Source organism: Pristiophorus japonicus, chromosome 6, assembly GCF_044704955.1.
Source record: "Pristiophorus japonicus isolate sPriJap1 chromosome 6, sPriJap1.hap1, whole genome shotgun sequence".
NCBI classification, from domain to species: domain Eukaryota; kingdom Metazoa; phylum Chordata; class Chondrichthyes; family Pristiophoridae; genus Pristiophorus; species Pristiophorus japonicus.
The window spans coordinates 49,251,973-49,269,598 of record NC_091982.1 but is presented as its reverse complement, the minus strand read 5'-3'; the positions used below and the strand labels follow the sequence as shown (position 1 = coordinate 49,269,598).

At 47.5% G+C, this 17,626-nt stretch overlaps 1 protein-coding gene across 7 annotated transcripts in view; it reads right to left on the bottom strand.

The window, feature by feature from the left end:
- The window catches only part of mtmr1b (myotubularin related protein 1b), a 74,868-nt gene that overhangs the window by 39,074 nt on the left and 18,168 nt on the right, over positions 1 to 17,626 (bottom strand). For 6 of the 7 annotated variants that reach the window (XM_070882845.1, XM_070882844.1, XM_070882846.1 and 3 more), the window contains 7 exons: positions 16,458 to 16,552; positions 15,095 to 15,205; positions 14,581 to 14,682; positions 8,342 to 8,425; positions 5,705 to 5,854; positions 4,615 to 4,803; positions 2,266 to 2,451 (listed from right to left, as the gene is read on the bottom strand). In XM_070882845.1, the coding sequence (XP_070738946.1) occupies positions 2,266 to 2,451; positions 4,615 to 4,803; positions 5,705 to 5,854; positions 8,342 to 8,425; positions 14,581 to 14,682; positions 15,095 to 15,205; positions 16,458 to 16,552 (917 nt within the window). The remainder of the gene's footprint in view (positions 1 to 2,265; positions 2,452 to 4,614; positions 4,804 to 5,704; positions 5,855 to 8,341; positions 8,426 to 14,580; positions 14,683 to 15,094; positions 15,206 to 16,457; positions 16,553 to 17,626) is intronic. The other variant, XM_070882847.1, reaches the window with a different exon arrangement.

Below are 17,626 nucleotides of genomic sequence, written 5' to 3'. Positions count from 1 at the left end.
GAAAATTTCCGTCAGAAAACTCTCTCAAACAGGTAAGTAGCTTGGAGTTACAGACGGCAGTTCAATGTCAGGATCCAATTACACTCGGAAACCGAGCCAAGTTTCTCTTACACCGATTGGCACCGTCTGACATGCAGTCGATCGATGTGTAGGGTTTTTACTCACCCACAAGGCACCTTTTATTCTCCATGAATTATTTTACATGCCATGAAAAGCTCCCATCACTCCACCCGCTGGGTAGACAACAGGTTGTGGCAGTCTTTAACGGCTTAACACAGAAGGGGCAGAGTTTACAACTTGGGCGGGGGCCTAAAACCCCAGCTGAATTTCCCTTTCTTTTTCCACCTGCCCGTTATAAACCCCACCCCATTTTACACAGCAGTCACAGAGCTGATTGGCTAAGGCCCAGTTTACGCTCACGTCGAATTTGAAAGCTCCACGCAAGCAGCGCACAAACTTGTTCTTTACCCAGGGAGAAGAGCACAGATTAAACACTCCTAAGGCTGACATCTCCCTTTTCCTACGCTGGTTAGACAACGGATAAAACCAGAGCCCCCTGCAGTGTTTGCAGTCAGTTCTTGACCCACACAAATGAGAAGGTCCCAGGTCTCGACTAAATTAACTCTTAAGCTGCAGCCCTGAGATTGAAGGGGGATAAAACTCTGCCGGCTCCTGATCACGGTCCTGCTGGGTGCGTGTGGGTTTCTGGATGTCAGGCTTGACTGTGAGGCCGGTGATGTGCACCGTCAAGGCTATGCCACAAATGATGGTCACTTGAGACAGATACCAGGAGGTAAAGGCTTTAGGAGACAAGGGGAAGAGACCAAGAGAGGGTAAAGAGGTTACGAATAGAGCACGCAGTATCACCACGCCCCTACAGGCGTGTGCGGGGCGCGCAACCACCCGTAGGGGCCCTGCAAGTTCCGGGTTTAGGCATGCACTGCACGCTCGACAGATCGTATAAATCGGAAAGAGAGCCTACGCCGGTGGATAGCTCGGCTATTTGCGCAACTTCTGCCCAGTGAATGCCCCTGAAATACTTGCGCCTGGCCATGTCAGAGTTTTAAGAAATAGAAAAATAAAATTGTATCACCCATTTATACATTAAAGACCCAGTACAATAAGCTACATTTATTTTTAGCCCAGTTAAAACACATAGCGGGCAAAATTCCCGTTATGCGCCTTCAGTTAGCGGCAGGGGAGCGGCTCCCGCGAAATTGCGCGGAGGTAGCGGAGGCGGGAATCCAGTAGCGCCATGCCCTGCTGCGGAAATTGGGCAGCGCCCCTTGGGGCCGCCACTGCCAATGCCCACGCCAACCTCTTAAGAAACTTAAAGGGGAGGTGCGTTGCACCGGCATCTTTTTTAACCCACTTACCAGTCGGGCCGTTGTTCGATGCTGTCGAGGGGTCCGGGCCACGATCGTGCAGCCCGGAACTCCATCTCGGTGCCAGGCTGCAGCCACGGCACCCTTTAGCCCTGGTGGCCCAGTCTCGCAGCACCCCTCTCCTTTAATGGAGGAGCATTGAAACGCGTCAGTGCTCCGCGATGCGCCTGCGTAGCGCCCCCGAGCCTGCCCAGAGAGGAAGTGGAGCACGCGACATTGCGCTTCACTTCCTGTGAAGGGCGGTAACCCCCAATTTCGCTTTCGGGGCGGGACTTTTACTCTGGGTGCAAAATGTCCGGCGTCGGAAAGGTTATCGCTCCTAGCCGGGGCGGGAGCCAATTTCGTCCCCATAATTTTTTTTCAAAACAACTACATTTTTGTTTAAAATATTTAATTAAATGGCATTTTAATTCATTTTAAATAGATAATTTTTAAATGTATTTATTTCACGTGTTTTTTAAAAAAAAATGATCTCCATCCGTACGGAACTCCCCATAAGCATGAATATGGATTCCCTTCTTTGATTGGTTGGGCTGGCCCATGTGATCCCAAGGATGCTTGCGAACCACATGCGCCCCTGGGATATGTGGGCCTCTATGCAGACCTACACGTAGAGACCCAGGAGCACAAGTCACCAAATCTCCCGAACCGCCAGGTAAATTCGTAGATGTTTTGAAGGTCGGAAGCCTCCAGCCGCAAATTTTGGCCCATTATTTCGTCCCACTCCAGTGTAAAATGTTTGCACCTGTAATTATACATCACAAAAAGCTCCTTCCAAGGATTGCGCTGGTTGGATGGATTCAATTTTACGAGAGGGGCACGAGCATCAAGGTCACGTCCAGTAGTATTGAATAAATAATGAACTGTGGAGATGTCTCACCCTTATGTATTCCAACCAATGAGTTGAATCGATATTTGAAAACCACTTGGACTCATCTATAACAGGGTACACCACGTCCTTCAGTTTCCTCAGAGACTCCCTCATGACGTGGATATTATGGATTTCCAAGAAAATAAGCTCAGCGTTTGAATAGGCAGTTTCACTCTCATAGCCTCCACCTTTTGCCTAAAAGTGACAAATTCGCAAATATTAATAGATCAAGAAAGCACCAAGACAAGACTGAGCTCGCATTACTTATGCATTTCTCTTCCTCCTCCACAACACTAACAATTTTATGTCCAATTACTTTACCTCAAATGTACAACTGCAATGACTGAGGATACAGTAAGAACATTACGAAGAGGTGAAATTGGTGATGGAAAAATCATTGGAAAATGAGGGACAGGATAAATCTTCATTTAGAAAGACACGGATTAATCAAAGGCAATCAGCACGGATTTGTTACGGGAAGGTCGTGTCTGACTAACTTGATTGAGTTCTTTGAGGAGGGTCGATGAGGGTAGTGTATTTGATGTAGTGTATAGGGATTTTAGCAAGGCTTTTGATAAGGTCCCACATGGGAGACTGGTCACGAAAGTAAAAGCCCATGGGATCCAGGGCAAAGTGGCAAGTTGGATCCAAAATTGGCTCAGAGGCAGGAAGCAAAGGATAATGGTTGATGGGTGTTTTTGTGATTGGAAGGATGTTTCCAGTGGGGTTACATAAGGACATAAGAAATAGGAGCAGGAGTAGGCCATCTGGCACCTCGAGCCTGCTCCGCCTTTCAATAAGATCATGGCTGATCTGATCCTGGCCTCAACTCCATTTCCCTGCCCGCACCCATAACCCTTCACTCCCTTACATTCAAAACTCTGTCTATCTCCACCTTACATATATTCAATGACCCAGCCTCCACAGCTCTCTGGGGATGAATTCCAAAGATTCACGACCCTCAGAGAAGAAATTCCTCCTCATTTCCGTTTTAAATGTGCGGCCTCTTATTCTGAAACTATGCCCCCTAGTTCTAGATTCTCCCACAAGTGGAAACATCCTCTCTGCATTTACCTTGTCGAGTCCCTTCAGTATCTTATGTTTCAATAAGATCCCCTCTCATTCTTCTAAACTCCAATGAGTATAGGCCCAACCTGCTCAACCTTTCTTCCTAAGACATCCCTTTCATCTCAGGAATCAACCTCGTGAACCTTCTCTGAACTGCCTCCACTGCAAGTATATCCCTCCTTAAATAAGGAGACCAAAACTGTACGCAGTACTCCAGGTGTGGCCTCACCAATATCCTGTACAGTTGTAGCAGGACTTCCCTGTTTTTATACTCCATCCCCCTTGCAATAAAGGCCAACATTCCATTTGTCTTCCTGATTACTTAACCGAGGCATAGAATACAAGAGCAGGGAAGGTTATGCTTGAACTGTTTAAAACACTAGTTAGGCCATAGGTAGAGTAGTGCGTGGGTGGAACTGGTATGCCACACGCTCTTTCCGTTGCCTGCACTTGATTTCTGCGTGCTTTCGGCGATGAGACTCGAGGTGCTCAGCATTCTCCCAGATGCACTTCCTCCACTTAGGGTGGTCTTTGGCCATGGACTCCCAGGTGTCGGTGGGGATGTTGCACTTTATCAAGGAGGCTTTGAGGGTGTGCTTGAAATGTTTCCTCTACCCACCTTTGGCTCGTTTGCCGTGATGGAGTTCAGAGTAGAGCGCTTGCTTTGGGAGTCTCGTGTCTGGCATGTGAACAATGTGACCTGCCCAGCGGAGCTGATCAAGTGTGGTCAGTGCTTCAATGCTGGGGATGTTGGCCTGGTCGAGGATGCTAATGTTGGTGCGTCTGTCCTCCCAGGGGATTTGTAGGATCTTGCGGTGGATAGAGTGGATAGGAAGGACCTATTTCCCATAGCAGAGGGGTCCACAACCAGGGGGCTTAGATTTAAAGTAATTGGTAGGAGGTTTGAGGGAAAATGTCTTCACCCAGAGGGTTGTGGGGATCTGGAATTCACTGTCTGAAAGGGTGGTAAAGGCAGAAACCCTCACTGCATTTAAAGGGTTCGTGGATGTGCACTTGAAGGGCTACGGACCAAGAGCTAGGAAGTGGGATTAGGCTGGTTAGCTCCTTGTTGGCCAGCACGGACACGATGGGCCGAATGGCTCCCTTCTGTGCTGTAAAGTTCTAGGATTCTATAAATTGTATATCACGTAATCGTCCAACATAAACATTACACAAATGCAATGGAATCTGAACTTACTGCAGTGGTTTATGGACTGTCAAGTTACCCAGCATATAAAACAGTGTATTTACAGTTACTATTAATCCCAACACAACTTCCACAATCAGCACCTTATTGGCGTCGGCAACACTGCTTTGCCGAGCATCAAAGATGATTAACTTGTGAGACTGAGCGTTAGCGTCCATTATGGTTTGTAAGTACTTCTCGTCCTCCTTGCACCGCTTGTCATTGGTCCCGACCATTGGCTGGCTGCACCTCGTAATTGTTGCTTGGCTTTCCGGGTGGATCCATGACAAAACCTGCAGGAACAAGTGGAAAGAGTTTCAGGGTTCATTCCTACCGCAGTGTTTGGGTGTACATTTGTACCGCAGTGTTTGGGGGTACATTCCTACCGCAGTGTTTGGGAGTACATGTACACCGCAGTGTTTGGGGGTACATGTACACCGCAGTGTTTGGGGGCATGTGTGCACGCGTGAGTGATAGACGAGATAGCTCTCAGGGTCTGGTGACTCTGAAGATTAGAGGTGCAGTTTGAGTCCTCTTCAGATAGGCAGTGTTTTCTCTGCAGTGATCCACAGTTATTAATGATAAGGTTCAGCTGCTTGATTCTTAAGAGTGGCAGCAGCTCGAGGTCACAGCTGAATAGAGAAGCCAGTGCATCTCTTGTTCAAACCCACACAAACCTCATGACAGTACGGCAGTGAGAGGGGGATGAGGGAGGGGCAGAGGGAGAGCTGCTAGCGCAGGAAAAAAAAAAAGAGACCATGATCGGAAAAAATGCATTCAATAACTAAAAACAAAAGCCATTAAAAAATTGTAGAGTGCTTCTGATGTCACAAGAGGCCGTTTTTTGGTTTTGCATTGCCTGTATCATTAGATTTATTTAATACCTTTTGGGCATTTTTAAGAAGATAGCCACACATTTCTGAAAACAGAACCACTTAAAGCATTAGTTATTAATTAATATAAATTGGAAAAACAATGTAATGTTTCGTTTAAAAAAAAATCTTGATCATAATGTTTTTCCCTCAACTGCTGTGGTATTGTCGATCTCCAAGGGAGACGGGCACCAGAAACAGCTTCTGTATCAGGCGCATGAAGCCAAGGCCCAACAGCAAGTGACTGCCCCCAGTGGTGCAATGCTGCAACGCCAGCGCGACTCAGTCTCAAGTATTGAAAGCGACACTGGTACAAACTCACTGGGATTCGCCCGCGGGTCCGAAACGCTTGCACTCGGCAAAGGTCGTCATCTTTAACGCTGGTTGGCACCACCACAATCGGAGGGTATGTGTCGCACAGCTCATAGTTGCTGTTGATTTTCGTTATTGCCCAACTTTCAGTCGGCAGTCCCTGGAACAGCATTTTTTTGTTTAATTAATTTTTTTTTTTTAAAAAGACAAAAGCAAAATATTGCAGAAACGTCAACACGGTTTCTCTCTCCAGAGCTGCTGCCTGACCAGCTGAGCGTCTTAATTTCAGTTAAAAGGACAAGCTGGAGGAGTGTCCAAATTCTGTCGTGTTTACAGCTCAGCCGTCCCATTGTCACACACGCGCGCACACACAACTCACCTGCCTTGGGTGCTGCTTACAGACAACCCGCAACACGGTCTTCGCACTGGTCCGATATTTATACAGTACTGACTCCCCCGCACTGGGCCAGTGTTAGGAAAGAGTGGGACAGTGCGACTAATTGGGCATAGTCTCAGAATAAGGGGCCACCCATTTAAAACTGAGATGAGGAGGAATTTCTTCTCTCAGAGGGTTGTTAATCTATGGAATTCTCTGCCCCAGAGAGCTGTGGAGGCTGGGTCATTGAATATATTTAAGGCGGAGATAGACAGATTTTTGAGCGATAAGGAAGTCAAGGGTTATGGGGAACGGGCAGGGAAGTGGAGCTGAGTCCATGATCAGATCAGCCATTAAATGACAGGGCAGGCTCGAGGGGCCAAATGGCCAAATGTCCTGCTCCTATTTCTTATGTTCTTAAAGAGCTGACTCAGCCACAATGGACCGAATGGCCTCCTTCAGTGCTGTTTCATCTATGACTGTGGAATCTAAAATTACCGAAGTTTTAAAAAAATAATATGTGCAATAATATATTTACACCATCGCCACTTATAGGAGACGGAATATATCTGGGACCAATACACCTGAGCTTTAAAAGAAGTTTTAATGGCAAGTTTCCCCCTTCAAAATTCACGGAGAAATTCAATAAATCTGGGCAATGTATTCATTTACGCACCAGAGAAAATGAGCAGGAGAGCTTCCGTTTTGTTGTACAAACACAACTGGTTCAGTGATGCTCTTCAGGAAACCTCTACCCAGTCGGGCTTACACGTGACTCCAGTCCCACACTACATGGCTGGCTCTTAAAAGCCCTCTGAACATAAGAACATAAGAAATAGGAGCAGGAGTAGGCCACCTGGCCCCTCGAGCCTGCATCGCCATTTAATAAGATCATGGCTGATCTGATCATGGACTGAGCTCCACTTCCCTGTCCACTCCCCATAACCCTTTATTCTCTTATCGCTCAAAAATTTGTCTATCTCCGCCTTAAATATATTAAATGACCCAGCCTCCAAAGCTCTTTGGGACAGAGAATTCCATAGATTTACAACCCTGAGAAGAAATTCCTCCTCATCTCAGTTTTAGATGGGCGGCCCCTTAGTTGTCGTTTCCCCCATCAGTGGAAAAATCCTCTCCGCATCCACCTTGTCAAGCCTCATTGTCTTACATGTTTCGATAAGATCATCTCTCATTCTTCTCAACTTCAAATGTGTATGGGCCCAACCTATCTTCATAAGTCAAAGCCCTCATCTCTGGAATCAACTGAGTGAACCTTCTCTGAACAGCCTCCAATGCAAATATATCCTTCCTTAAATACGGAGACCAAAACTGTACGTAGTACTCTAGGTGTGGCCTCACCAATACCCTGTACAGTTGTAGCAGGACTTCTCTGTAGTCTCCTTTGTTTAAGCTTAGGACACTGCTTTGCAATCCAACGTTCTCATCCTCCAATTTGAAATTCAACCATGCTTTTGTCACTCATTCCTAGAGGATCCTTTATTAGATCGTTTATTAATCCTGTCTCATTACACAGTACCAGATCTATGATAGCCTGCTCCCTGGTTGGTTCCACAACGTACTGTTCAAGGAAACTATCCCGGATACACTCTATGAAGGCTATCCTGGCCAATTTGCTTTGTCCATCCAATATGAAGGTTAAAATTGCCCATGATTATTGCCGTTCCTTTTTTATAAGCTTCCATTATTTCTTGATTTATACTCCGTCCAACAGTGTTGCTACTGTTACAGGGCCTATAGACTACGCCCACCAGCGACTTTTTCCCTTTATTATCCCTTATCTCTACCCAAATTGATTCAACATCTTCTGAGCCAATATCGTTTCTAACTAACACAATGATCCCATCCTTTATGAGCAGAGCTACCGCACCTCCTTTTCCTTTGTCTGTCTGAAGTGGCCGAGCCAGCCACTTAACAATCACCAAGAAGGCAGCTCGCCATGACTTTCCCAGACCAACAAAAACTTGCATTTATTTAGCGTCTTTAATGTAGTAAAATGTCTCACAACAGCTAGGGAACAGCAATAAATGCATCCTTGCCATCATTGCCCACATACCGAAAATCAAAAGAAAGACGAGAAGGGCAGATCCTGGCACCCACTCATTCCCATCTACAGCTCACGTGGTGGAGGACGAGAAAACTTTGTAAAGTTGGCATTTAAAAAGTAGATCAGGTTTAAATAATGGGCCTCACACCGAAACAGTGACGTGACACGAAATACTGTTGTGCGTTGAAGTGACATACGTGACGCACCTGTCTTTTATATTCTGCAATTGGGTCATACACCTTCCAGCCCTGAACAGGGAAGTTCTCCTTGTACTTCATTGCAAATAACGGCTATAGCAAAGCAAAGAAAGCAGCAATTTACCGAGACAGCACATTAATACAGAACACATCATACGCTACTTAAAGAGTCATCCAATACATTAGCCATTGGGAATCCAGATGTTGTCAATTGCATTTTTGATTAGTAAATAAAAAATGAGTAATAGACACTGTCATTGGTCGTGTAGTCCTGTTTGCACGGCCTTGGCATGCAAACTTTAACCTGTTTGTGTGTCCATTGATATAATAGTAAGATGGAAAGCAGAGTGTGCAAGTATTTCTTGATTGTTGCGAGAGCTTCATTTCCTTGGTTATTGTTTATTATCGTGTGTAACGCGGGTTAAAATACCAGGCTTCAGCACCATGGAAACAGCAGCAACATTGAATGGAGAGAGGAGCCGTCATCATGGTCAGCTTGACCAATCAGAACAACTGCTCGAGGCCAGCGTGAGGGTCTGGGTGTAGAGTGGCGTGGGGCTCTGGGTGGGGACCGGGGGCTCTGTGCGGAGAGTGGCGGGGGCACTGCGTGGGGAGTAAGGGAAGGGTCTGGGTGTAGAGCGGGGGAGGGGTGTAGAGCGGGATGGGGTGGAGAGCGGGCGAGGAGTCTCGGGGTGGGTCTAGGTAGAGAGCGGGGGTGGGGTGTCGAGCGGGGGAGGGGCCTGGGTGTCGAGCAGGGGCGGGGCCTAGGTAGAAACTGGGGGTGGGGTGTCAAGCGGGGGAGGGGTGAATGGGGGAGGGGCTGGGTGTGGAGCAGGGTGGGATGGAGAGCGGGGGAGGGGTCTGGGTGCAGAGTGGGGGAGGGGTGTAGAGCGGGGGAGGAGTCTGGGGGGGTCTAGGTGGAGAGCGGGGGTGGGGTGTAGAGCGGGGGAGGAGTCTGGGGGGGGTCTAGGTGTCGAGCGGGGATGGGGTGGAGAGCGGGGGAGGGGTCTGGGTGCAGAGTGGGGGACGGGTGTAGAGCGGGGGAGGGGTCTGGGTGTGGAGCAGGATGGGATGGAGAGCGGGGGAGGGGTCTGGGTGCAGAGTGGGGGAGGGGTGTAGAGCGGGGGAGGGGTCTGGGGGGGGTTCTAGGTGGAGAGCGGGGGTGGGGTGTAGAGCGGGGGAGGGGTCTGGGGGGGGGGTCTAGGTGGAGAGCGGGGGTGGGGTGTAGATCGGGGGAGGGGCCTGGGTGTCGAGCAGGGGCGGGGCCTAGGTAGAAACTGGGGGTGGGGTGTCAAGCGGGGGAGGGGTGAATGGGGGAGGGGCTGGGTGTGGAGCAGGGTGGGATGGAGAGCGGGGGAGGGGTCTGGGTGCAGAGTGGGGGAGGGGTGTAGAGCGGGGGAGGAGTCTGGGGGGGGGTCTAGGTGGAGAGCGGGGGTGGGGTGTAGAGCGGGGGAGGAGTCTGGGGGGGGTCTAGGTGTCGAGCGGGGATGGGGTGGAGAGCGGGGGAGGGGTCTGGGTGCAGAGTCGGGGAGGGGTGTAGAGCGGGGGAGGGGTCTGGGTGTGGAGCAGGATGGGATGGAGAGCGGGGGAGGGGTCTGGGTGCAGAGTGGGGGAGGGGTGTAGAGCGGGGGAGGGGTCTGGGGGGGGTTCTAGGTGGAGAGCGGGGGTGGGGTGTAGAGCGGGGGAGGGGTCTGGGTGTCGAGCGGGGATGGGGTGGAGAGCGGGGAAGGATCTGACAGGAACGTATATTTACCTGCATTGTGTGCAAGGTGTTTTCGACTAAAATGAGTTTGTCAGGCTAAAACGGTGAAGCTGTAGCCACATTCGTGGCTAATCACCGATTTCTATTGGACAATACTGACCTAACTGAGTCACGGTCAGCGCCCGATAGATGAAAGGTGTTTGAGCTGGTCCCAGAGTTATCAATGGCCAGGGTTATCGGAGAGAGGATTATGCAGGGGGCACTTTTGGAAAAAACTATCAGTTCCAATGGAGAGCTTATTTCACCGTTATCTGAAAACTGTCACATGAGATGTCGGGGATTGCTTGGACCACATTGAGAAAATTATCCCAGGTTATTTTATTTATAAAGTAACAATTAAGGCTTGCAAATCAAAATATCTACAACGGTGAATTATCCCTTCCGGTGTGTAGGACTGGCGTCTCTTTAGTGTCAGTCACGCAGCACCGTGAGTAAAGTTTCAGCGGGTTTTTCCAACACACGCCTTAAACAACGTAGATGCGGGTTCATTTTTTCTTTGTCTGACCAGCATCAATTTTACTTTCACAATGGCTGCTTCAGCACTCTAGATTTATTTTATATATTCCTTCAGGAACGTGGGCGTTGCTGGCAAGGCCAGCATTTATTGCCCATCCTTTACAGCCAGGACTCAAAGAACTGTAACTTACATACACAATCTGCTTTAACCTGGAACTAAATTAGGCATTCTGGGACAAAAGTGGGGAGTGGGACTAGCTGAAGTGCTCTTGCAGAGAGCCGGCAGGGGCTCGACGGGCCGAATGGCCTCCTTCTGTGATGTAACCATTCTATGATTCTATGAACTGCAGCTGCTTCCCCTTACCCAATGGCACGTATAGCTCGATGTGTTTCTGTTCATCCATTTTATGGGCCCTTCATTCTTTTTGAAGCTAAATGGTGGGTTTCAGGCTATTTTATTTAAAAAGAACAATTGAGTAGATTGGGCCTATATTCTCTGGAGTTTAGAAGAATGAGGGGTGAAACATATAAGACTCAGAGTGATTGACAGGGTAGATGCTGAGAGGTTGTTTCCCCTGACTGGAGAGTCTAGAACTAGGGGGCATTGTCTCAGGATAAGGGGTCGGCCATTTAAGACTGAGATGAGGAGGAAATTCTTCACTCTTAAGGTAATGAATTTTTGAAATTCTCTACCCCAAAAGGCTGTGGATGCTGAATCATTGAGTATATTCAAGGCTGAGATAGATAGATTTTGGACTCTAGGGGAATCAAGGGATATGGGGATCGGGCGGGAAAGTGGAGTTGAGGTCAAGGGTCAGCCATGATCTTATTGAATGGCGGAGCAGGCTCGAAGGGCCGTAAGGCTGACTGCTGCTCCTAATTCTTATGCTCTAACGTTTCAGCAAACCTTCTAATTGCTTTCTGGAGAGTGGAGATTGGAAGGGCCCCAACATCCTGGGAGCGCTGGAATGATATGGGGCCTCTGTGGGGCTGGCTGTGGCCATTCTACTCTAGAATGGGGCGGGGGGGGGGGGGGGGGGAAGCATTTTGTTTGTGATATCCAGTGATTGATATTGACATACAGCTCTGCAGAACACGTCTGCTCTGTCACCATTAGGCACTAACTGGCTATTGAGTGCAGCATTGATCTCAAATTACATTGCAGAACAGTGAACCGCAGCAGATTAGCGAACACTCCTCAGACCCTGCTTCACCCCCACAACACCCGAAACAGTCCGTCGGTGACCTTTTAAATTATCTGAAAGAGGTATGGCTGAACAAACCCAAGCCCTCCCTGTCCTCAATCTGACACAAACTTCATCTTAATAATACAAGAATAGGTTTTCATTGAAACAACAACAACTTGTATTCATATAGCACCTTTAACGTAGTGAAACGTCCGAAGGCACTTCACAGGAGTGTTATGAAATGGTTCATAACCACTCAAAATTTCTCGAAACATATTTTTTTTAAAATCTCATTTGCCGGGTTTTTTTCTCCCATGAAGTTTCCGATCACCAAATTTCCACTTTAAATTTGATGTGGGCAGCATTCTTGCCACATATATAAAATGCAATTGTCCCCGAGTAAATGTAAAATGGCCACTTGGTATGCGAGGAGAGGAGAGCGAATTAGCCCCGGCAGTGGTACAAGAGGCAGGGTAGGGCCACAGCACATCGGAATGCAGCATAGTCAACAAGTACCAAAAAGGTGTTCTCTTCAGCAGATTCCTGGCTGATAGGACATACGGAAACTCATACTTCTTCTGAATCAAAGAAATGTTAAGGGCACATCGGTTGTCATACGAAACCATACAGATCAGAAGGTGGCACGTTTGATGCCCAATTCGAAAGCTCAGCAGTGGGAACACTACATCTGATCTCACCCCCAGAGCTTGTGGTGGTGGGTGGAAGGGCAGTGTGAGCGAATGGGGGGGGGGGGGGGGAAATTAGTGAAGGTTCATGCTCTGGATCAATGTCCATTGTCCCCTGGCACAAACTGCGCGTGTGCCAACTGCAGGCGATAGTGGAACACCCTGCTGATGGTCACTGTGCAGTGAGTGATGGGCACTTAGTGGAAGGCTCCTAGAGAACACAGAACCACAAGCCAGCAACAGTCAGCAGCCAGGGGAAGGTAGAGAGGAGAGATTTAAAATAAGAGGAAAAAAAGGACAAATAACTCAGCTTCAGGAAGCAAAGAGTAGGAGTAAATGGGTACTTTTCAGAATGGCAGGCAGTGACAAGTGGGGTACGGCAAGGTTCTGTGCTGGGGCCCCAGCTATTTACATTGTACATTAACGATTTAGACGAGGGGATTAAATGTAGTATCTCCAAATTTGCAGATGATACTAAGTTGGGTGGCAGTGTGAGCTGCGAGGAGGATGCTATGAGGCTGCAGAGTGACTTGGATAGGTTAGGTGAGTGGGCAAATGCATGGCAGTTGAAGTATAATGTGGATAAATGTGAGGTTATCCACTTTGGTGGTAAAAACAGAGAGACAGACTATTATCTGAATGGTGACAGATTAGGAAAAGGGGATGTGCAACGAGACCTGGGTGTCATGGTACATCAGTCATTGAAGGCTGGCATGCAGGTACAGCAGGCGGTTAAGGAAGCAAATGGCATGTTGGCCTTCATAGCGAGGGGATTTGAGTACAGGGGCAGGGAGATGTTGCTACAGTTGTACAGGGCCTTGGTGAGGCCACACCTGGAGTATTGTGTACAGTTTTGGTCTCCTAACTTGAGGAAGGACATTCTTGCTATTGAGGGAGTGCAGCAAAGGTTCACCAGACTGATTCCCGGGATGGCGGGACTGACATATCAAGAAAGACTGGATCAACTGGGCTTGTATTCACTGGAGTTCAGAAGAATGAGAGGGGATCTCATAGAAACGTTTAAAATTCTGACGGGTTTAGACAGGTTAGATGAAGAAAAATGTTCCCAATGTTGGGGAAGTCCAGAACCAGGGGTCACAGTCTAAGGATAAGGGGTAAGCCATTTAGGACCGAGGTGAGGAGAAACTTCTTCACCCAGAGAGTGGTGAACCTGTGGAATTCTCTACCACAGAAAGTTGTTGAGACCAATTCACTAAATATATTCAAAAAGGAGTTAGATGTAGTCCTTACTACTAGGGGGAATCAAGGGGTATGGCGAGAAAGCAGGAATGGGGTACTGAAGTTGCATGTTCAGCCATGAACTCATTGAATGGCGGTGCAGGCTCGAAGGGCCGAATGGCCTACTCCTGCACCTATTTTCTATGTTTTTATGTTTCTATAAGAAATAGGAGCAAGAGTAGGCCATTTGGCCCGTCGAGCCTGCTCAGGCATTCAATAAGATCATGGCTAATCTGATCATGGACTCAGCTCCACTTCCCCGCCCGCTCCCCATAACCCTTTACTCCCTTAAATCGCTCAAAAATGTCTATCTCCGCCTTAAATATATTAAATGACCCAGCCTCCACAGCTCTCTGGGGCAGAGAATTCCATAGATCCACAATCCTCAGAGAAGAAATTCCTCCTCATCTCAGTTTTAAATGGCGGCCCCTTATTCTGAGACTATGCCCCCTAGTTCTAGATTCCCCCACGAGGGGAAACATCCTCTCTGCATCTACCTCGTCGAGCCCCCTCATTATCTTACATGCTTCAATAAGATCACCTCTCATTCTTCTAAACTCCAATGTGTATAGGCCCTACTCAACCTTTCTTCATAAGCCAAACCCTTCATCTCAGGAATCAACCTCGTGAACCTTTTTGGAACTGCCTCCAATGCAAGTCTGGTGTGGGTGAAAGCTGACAATCACTGCCCACAGCAACATCTGTGCAAACAAATCCATAAAACACAGCTGTGACTTGTAAATCCATACCAGTATATCAACTATACTATAAAAGGATTTGTATATTCAAATATTTATCAGCATTTGTTTTTAAAAAACAAAAACTGTTACGTAGTCTCATCTGAATAGCTCACAGGGCAGCTACCAAAGTCACACTTATTGCATAAATCAAACTCACCACACTACTAAATAGACTTACCAGGTTTTTAGAGACAGGAAAGGCATACTGCATTAGGTTCTCAAAGATCTCGAGTTTGCCATGTTCCTCCTGTTTGTACGCAAACCGCAGATTTCTCATATCCTGTTAAGACAATGTCACGTCCAATGATGTCCGGAAGTAAAGCAGAGATACAAAGCCAAAGTGTGCAAGGTTTGATAATTTATAGCATCAGGCAATGCTAAAGTACAAAAGTTGGGAATTGTAGTAACAAAACGCAAAAGATGCAGAATAAAAGGAAGCCATAAGCTATTCTGTATGATAAAGGCACGTGTAAACCACAGTGTGATTTCTTAAATTGTTGAAAGGTGCAAAAGGAAGGCAGTCATTCTGGAGAAAAACAGCTCACAGCTTTAAAGGTCACTTCACCTTTTGAGAGAATGCAATGTAATTATTCTATAATTAGCTCCACTGTCAACATTGCTACCTAACTACTTCAGAGTTGCTCGTCTGGAGACACCGGTTTCCCAGTCACACGGCAAATTGGAACCATTACCTTGCACACAATTTCCAGGCCGCAGGAATTCTCTCCATGACCCTGAACACCAGCGATCTTCTCAATACGACTCACGACCCCAAGTGGAACGTCGAGGGTGAAGGGGGGATCCTAGTATATAAATGAAAATCTGGAAGTGAGGGACAATTTTGCACCAAGCAGTAAATCAGAAACTGTGTGGGATTCTCTTGTTGTTGTATTTAGTCCCTTCCCCCAGCCCCGCACTCGTTTGTTCAGGTCTCTTCATCCCTCAACCAACATTCACTAAATCTGATGATCACATTGTGGGAGCTTGCTGTGCCCAAATTGGCTGCCGCATATCCTACATTGCAACAACAGCTTGCATTTATAAAACGCCTTTAACGTAGTAAAATGTCCAAAGATGCTTTACAGGAGCGTTAAGACAAAATTTGACACCAAGCCACATGGAGAGATATTAGGACAGGTGACCAAAAGAGGTGGGTTGAGGGAGTTCCAGAGTTTAGGGCCCAGGCAGCTGAAGGCACGGCCGCCAATGGTGGAGTGAGGGCTGGAGTTGGTTACGGTGATAGGGAGCATGGAGACTACACTTCAGAAAGTGCTTCATCGGCTGTAAAGCGCTTTGGGTACGTCTCGAGGTTTTAAAAGGCGCTGTGTGTTACCCAATGCTGCAGATCGATGACTATTCCTGGGCTTCTGGATCAGGCACTAGAAGGTGTGGGAGAGCAATCAGCCTCCACACAGCGAGGAGGAAAGTCATGTGGCTTCTGCTGTGACCCCTAACCCCGAGCCGACCTTGAGGCACCACGGGAAAACATTGCACACCATTGCACTGGAGCTCCAACGCACTGGTCCTCCCTCCAGGATATCATTTAGCAAGCAGCAAGATGAGCACCCCTCCCCAATGGGACGCCAAGAAAGGTCCCCTGCTGAGAAGAGTAGAAACCTACAGCCAGGCCATCTAGGCTGTGTAATCGTGTGCAGCACAGGGCACTTAACAGAGCAAAGAAAATAAAAACAGTAAATAGATGTTTTTTTTTTTTAAATAGACCAACAACCTGTTGGCAAAGACACAAGAAAGCATCGCTGCCTAATGTTTCTAGACATCTAATCTTGGAGAAACAGGTGACAGAAAGCCGCTCACACATTTTGCCCCCGAATGGAATTCTGAAAAGTTGAGTCCAATTCATATTCAGAATCAGTCCGGAGCATAAAACAGGTCCAAGTTTGGGCGTGTAGTTGACACGTTAAATGCAAAATCCCAGCACATTCACAATGTGTGCTTTATAACCAAAGATATAGAAGAGATATAAAGAGCTGCCCTGGCGCTTGCTTTCAGGATTCCATTAAGCTCTGTGAAGCACATCAGGCCTGTTTAACTTACCCGCTCCACACTTTTGAAGTACAATTTGTAGTCAGTCACAGTAAGTGTTCCACTAATGGCACCAATAAAAGGACAGATGTAGGTGACATCTTTAGCTGTGGAGCAAACGTACAGATTTCTAAACTTTATCCGTCCATTTAACATACGTAGCAAACCAAAATTGCTGTACTCCTCACACACTGCTCTGTCTGTAGAGAGGCCTGCTCTCTAACAATTTATGCTTATAAAAAAACACACACACATCTCAAAATGCTTCACAAGGGGAGACTAGGAAGGGAAGAGATTTTGCAGGGGAGTGAAATTGAAGGCAAAGCCAAAGAAAATAAGGTGTTAGGAGTCTTCTGAAGATGCGGAAAGAGGCAGCAAAGTCACGTGGTTTGGGGATCAGTGCAGGGCTGGAAGCACCTCATGGTATAGCACTGGGAACCAGGGAACATGGAGAAATCTGGGGTCGGGAACCAGGGAACAAATAGTAATTCCAATGAAGTTGAAAGTCAGGAACACGGGCCTCAACATATCACTAGAGTAGTTTTCCCCCAAATGGGTTAACATAGGAACAGGAAGCAGACCATTCAGACCCTTGAGCTTATTCTGCCAGTCAATTAGATCATAACTGATCTGTGCCTCAAATTAATTTACCCAACTTTGCTCCAAATCCCTTGATACTCTTACCCAATGTTGGATAAGGCCACAGAGGAATATGAAAATGAGGATGGAGATCTTGAAGTTGATTGGCGGAGCACAGGAACCAGTAGACTGAATGAGGATGGGTGTGATGAGGGGGGAGGGGATGGAGATGTCGGATTTTGTGGGAGAGAAGTTGATGACAAGAGTTGTGAAAAGTTTGGAAAAAAAACAGAAACATTTAATCTGAGTGCACTCCTCATTAGCTCCACTTGCCTCGTGCGGAAGTGAAAGACAGAGACCAAGACATTAGCTGCTCTGTACGGAGTTTGCTAATCACAGACTGGATAGCAATTAGCATCAGCCCTCTCCCCAATTTGGAGGAGGCGGTGGGGGGGGGAGCGAATAAGGGATCCAGGGTTCCACTCCAGTTGCTATCCAGCAATTGCTGCTGGGAAATGCACAAACACAGAAAGGATTGGGCCAGACACATCATGGCTGATTAGCCAGTTGATCAGCACTTTGCCAGCTTACACAAGGTCGGT